Below are 5,554 nucleotides of genomic sequence, written 5' to 3'. Positions count from 1 at the left end.
GCAAAGGAAAATAGCTTTAGATACTTAAGTGACAATAGAATTTATTCTCATAATTGTTTTAATAGCTTTTGTATAATCCTCATCGCTATTATGTGATATAAAATGTATTTATCAAATCTGTAATCATTATGCCAAAAAATCTGAATTACTGTAATATTTTGTATATTGTTAAAACTGTAACTTTAATTGTAAAAAAAAATTTTAAAAATACAATAAAATAAAATAAAAATAAGTTTAAAAAATATACAACACATCAGATTTATTATAGCCACCGTTCTGTGCTATAAAGCACTATAATTTATCCCTCTCATCTAACTGAAACTTAGTATTCTTTGATGAGTACCCAGTTGTGGGTCTCTCTTCCCTCGTGGGTCACTGGCTACCAATCTGTGAGAAGAAAGGGAGCAGAAGCCTTGAACAGGGTCAGGACTACTGTGAGTATGACAGAAAGAACTTCCAGGAGTCAGCTTCAGTGAGACAGCTCATTTATTTAGGGGAGTTGGAGGGAATATATAGGGTGAGGACAGCAGCCAAAGCTTTACCTGATGTGTGTTCATAGTATGCTTTATTTACATGTTGGAGGAGGACCCTATCATGTAGAAAGGGGAGGTGGGATTGATTGGCTGTAGTACAATGCATAATTATCATACAGGAAAACCAGGGGCAGCATTTGCAGGGAACTATGTCAAAGGTCATGTTCCAAATAAGGCGAGGCATCTGTACTTGGAGGCACTTTGCAAATAAGGTCAGGCATCTGTGCTTCGAGACGCTTTCCAAATAAGGTCAGGCATCTATGCTTCGTGACGCTTTCCAAATAAGGTCAGGCATCTGTGCTTCGAGACGCTTTCCAAATTAGGTCAGGCATCTGTGCTTTGAGACACTTTCCAAACAAAGTCAGGTGGAGAATAGGAAGCCCCTGCTGAGAAAGGGAGTCCTCCATTTTGAGCAGAGCTCAGAGAGCCGTCTGGACATGGTGGAATACGACCTTAATGGCAGGGCACCCCAACATCTTCCCCTGTTTTATTTTATAATGGAGAAGTGTCATCACATGCTTTAAGAGCCAATTCATCTATATGGGGAGAATCTAAGGTCTGATAATGGACCATGACCTGATTGGTACTAATTTTAGCAATGGTGCTAATTTGTCATCAAAGAAATTATATAAGGCAGGGAGCAAGCATCAAAATAATACATAGCATAATCAGGGGCCTAACAAAGGGTAAGAGCCAAGAAAACAAGGGGTTATCAAACCAACTTAATTGTTCAGTGGGTTGAAATCTTGAAAGCAGGTCATTACGAAGTTTTTTGAGAGTATTAATGTCAGTCTTGACAACATTTGACTCACAAAAAAGCAGCATTCTTCTCCCAATACTATACAAGTCCCTCCTCTGAAGAGGTAACCCTAAAATCTTTTAGGGATAAGAGCTCCCAAATACTTTTAACATTTTTGGCCCTTGGGACAGGGTACATTGCCAAAAGGCCCAAGGACATTTTGACTTTTAGCCAAGAAAGAAACTGGCTACTTTTCTTTGGGGTCTTTTTACCCTAACTGCCTAGCCAATTTCTTCCTCCTATTCTTATCACACACCCTCTGAAGGGTTTACCCAAATTACTGATAGGGAATTGGGATGCAGACCACGGCTTCTTCCATGCTGAACAGGGACACAGGGTGAGGCAATTGGGGTACCCCTTCAGCGGGCCTATCTAAAAGACTCCCAAATTGTATAACTCTGAACTATAAGGAGAAAAGAAGGTCCTTGACTGGTGCCTAGGAGATGTGAAGGAAAAGTAAAGGCAAGAGTAGTCAGTATTACAATTTCTAGGCAGGGAACCAGAAAGTCAGAACAATGCAAATTTCAAATGTCCAAATTAAAGTCCATTGGAATTTCTTGATGAGGGTTTCCAAAAGCATCCATCTAAGGGGTTCCTCTTCATTTTTCTTTTGCCTTCCAAGGCTGGACTGATGATTGATGAACTCATGATTTGTTGTCAGGCACTTTGATAACTGTTGGAGTGGCTAGAATCAGTTCCCTCTAGATAGGGAGAGAAAACAAATTTAGCCATCATTTAATTTTTAGGCTAGAACAATAGTGGGTTGTCTCCCTCAGCTGTAGATGTGCACTACAATATTGCTTACCAAGATTTGAAGTCTTACTTCTGAGTAGCATTGTCTTATTAGGAAGAGACTCATCAATGACTAATAATTGTCTAAATAACACCTTATGAATTAAGTTATAACAACTTAAGTCTAATGTCTAGGACTTGTAATCCCTTGAATTCTGATGACTTTAATCTTTGGTTATGCTTTCCTTTGGGGTGTTTAAGACCATACAGTTGGCCCAAATAAACCAATTTATTTTTACTTTAAAGGTCGTTTGAGGATCTGTTCCTCAGGGGTCACATGGGTTTGGGAGGAGCCCCTGGCTCCTTTCTTTCACCAGTTCCATCTATGTGAAGATAGGTCAAAGGTCTTACTTGACTATGGCTGGCTTCACTTGGAAGCATTAAGGAAATGTTCCTCTGTGTTGAACCTCTTCTTTGTAGACTGGTTCAAGTCTACCTTGTGGTGTTTCCATGGCCTCCCTGAACAAGAGAACAGGTGACTCACCATAGTTACAGGGCATTTTGAGAGATGCTCCATAGTCCCCTAGAACTTACTTGACCTTGGAGAGCAAGGAACAAAAACAGTCCTTTAAGTCCCTTTGACCAGATTAGTATAGGCCTCAAAGTCTGGTTGTTAAACACCCAAGAAGGTTAGTTACACCAATCTGGTACTTGTCATTACCATGTGCTATCTAGATAAAGCTTAGGCAAAAACCAAATATTCTTAAGTAAACCTTGACTAGACATTCTTAAACTAGTTGACTAAGCTATGACCTTAGAAAATTTAAGATTATCTATATATTATCTTTTTATCATCCTTGATAAATCATAACAAAACTACACAGACCTCCATCACTTGCTTAGGCTTTCTCATTTTTAACAAAATACCTCCACTCCTGTATCCTTCTAATGTCTTTTACCTTACCATTCTCTTTCTTAATAACCATGAGACATAATATCATTAACAAATAAATTTTCCATCTGTTGTGAGAATCCTTTTCCTGGGGATACTAAGCAATGTTTTCCCCCTTTTTAAGTTGTAGTATTGAACCAGTGTTTGATTACATTAAAGTTTTTTCTGGGGAACCAATAAATTTATTGAGCTTAGTTACAGAGATGACTGAGGGGTTGCTGAGGTGTATGAGTGACCTGAGAATATGTACACTGGAAAGCCTTAACCCATCATGGATCAAGACTGTTTTTTTCCTAGCTTTGCCCAGATAATGTACTTTAGTCCTCCCCCAAAACAGGAGACCATATATAATTGGGGCCAAATTACATACAGTTGGCTGGGAAGAGCAGCTGGATACTCAGGTGAAGGTCCAATGACCCTGTTTACCCCTCCTCCTTTAATTAAAGAATATGATACTTAAGTCAACAAGTCCAATTGTGATTATCTTTTGTTAGTGAACACAGCTGAAGTCATGAAGATGGTAGTTGTTTGACTCAGAAGAAAGTAGTGTGTAGCATCGTCTTATTAAAAGAACATGGAATCTAAATTATATACATAAGATAGTGTAATAAGTTAATATAACTGGTGTGCACACTGTGCTTTATAAGTTTCTAGGTAAACATTATAGAAAACACAAGACAGTTAAAAATCTTTTACTTTATGTAGTTTAGAGAATGGTCTACCAAAACTTTGCTTTAGGTAGAAAGAAGCTATTGGTACATAGTTAAACATTATGAAATTGATGTTTACAGTCTCCAGCATAATCAGTTTAAGAAAACTGTCACGCTTTAGTTACTGACTGAGAAATTCTAGACAGAAGATTCTCTCTCTCTCTCTCTCTCTCTCTCTCTCTCTCTCTCTCTCTCTCTTGGTCTTTTTGAGACAGGGTCTCCCTGTAGCCCCAGCTGTCCTGTTGTTTTTTCATTAAGTAGTTAAATTTATCTTTGTATTTATCATACATTTTACATTAGTTTGTGTTAGTGACTTTACTCAGTATTGTGTTCAAATAGAGAATCCCATTAAATGCTTTTACTAGAGATAGTAATACCCTCTGTTGAAATTAGTTTACACCTTAGCTGTTCTCACCTGCACAGTGCCTTTACTCCTAGGCTGTTTTTTGTTCTCCTTTTTCTTGTCACAGGGTCAGGGGGCCAGCCTGAACCTGGAAAAATCTTGGAGAACATATCTTGAGATAATAGGATTGAATCTGAAGTAGGAGGGCCAATCCCATCTCCAGAGTCAGCGTCTCAGTGAGCTCAAACAGCACATGACAATTTACCAATGTAATTAATACAAAAAGGCATTTGTTTTTCTTTAGCCTAAATGTTTTGAATTGTTTATCTATATTTTACTTTTAAACTAAGGCAAGAGACAGCTGGCTACAGGGGTTTTTAAATTGTTTATCCATAGTTCACTTTTAACTAAGGCAAGCCTGTTAGCTCACATGGTGAATTTCTTTTAAGAGGGCTGTCAGTCTGGATTGGTAAAAACATTTTATAATTTATTATACATAATCTTGGATTAAGTACCCATTACCTGGGGAAAACATAGAAAACAATACCTAAAAGAACTTGCAAAGAGACAATATCACAATACTCTTTTCTTTAGTTTGTTTATGACATTGTAATTAGAAAGTACCCACAGAATGGCAGGGACAAAAACAAGCATACAGCAACTGAGCATCAGAGAGGGAAATACTCTATTTCAGAGAAAAACAGGCTTAGAATCATAATGCAGAAAAGGGAGGGATTAAGATCAGTGGAGTCCATATCTTAAGTCCCCCATACCAGTGGGCTAACCCTTTTAACCTCTCAATGTTGTAACTATGTGCTGTTAGCTGCTTGTCTCTTCTTGTGCATGGGCAGACAGACATCCTGGCGCCCATGGGCGTCCACAGTCGCCACCATGGCATGTACCCCAAGAGGGGGGAGAAAAGGCCACGACCCACACCACGCACTGCGCAGCCTTGGCTCTAGCCAGCTGCCATCGGGGTGCATGATGCATGAAGGCACTTCCCCCCCACCCCCCAGGGGAAGCCCACAGGGACCGTGGAGGACTATGGGAGGAAGCCCCCCATGGGAGGAAGCCCTCCACATGGGGCAGTCATATCGGAGGAGCCCCTTCCCCAAGAAAAAGTTTATGGGAAAAAACGGGCCTTTTTTTTTTAATTTTTTTTTTTACAATTAAAGTTAGAGTTTTAACAATATGAAAAATATTACAGTAATTCAGATTTTTTGGCATAATGATTACAGATTTGATAAATACATTTTCTATCTCATAATAGCGATGAGGATTATACAAAAGCTATTAAAACAATTATGAGAATAAATTCTATTGTCACTTAAGTATCTAAAGCTATTTTCCTTTGCGTTCTTCCAGAATGATTTGTTCTTATTCTTTCTCTTAATTGCTCTAATATTTTTTTTTTACTTTACAGCACAACTTTTTTTTTCATACAGAAGAATTCATTCCAAAGCAATTGACATTGAGACGTTTTCA

General features: G+C 38.5%; 1 protein-coding gene across 1 annotated transcript in view; it reads left to right on the top strand.

Annotated features, from left to right (window-relative positions):
- The window catches only part of LOC103742790 (ATP-binding cassette sub-family A member 3-like), a 191,249-nt gene that overhangs the window by 66,616 nt on the left and 119,079 nt on the right, over positions 1-5,554 (top strand). Inside the window, 1 exon segment of the mRNA XM_008843893.1 lies at positions 4,068-4,108. Within this exon segment, the coding sequence (XP_008842115.1) occupies positions 4,068-4,108 (41 nt within the window).

The sequence above is a fragment of the Nannospalax galili genome, unplaced genomic scaffold (genome assembly GCF_000622305.1).
Source record: "Nannospalax galili isolate Female #2095 unplaced genomic scaffold, S.galili_v1.0 scaffold381, whole genome shotgun sequence".
In the NCBI taxonomy this organism is placed as follows: Eukaryota; Metazoa; Chordata; class Mammalia; order Rodentia; family Spalacidae; genus Nannospalax; species Nannospalax galili.
The sequence above is the reverse complement of the archived record's forward strand: the minus strand, read 5'-3'. Positions and strand labels throughout refer to the sequence as shown.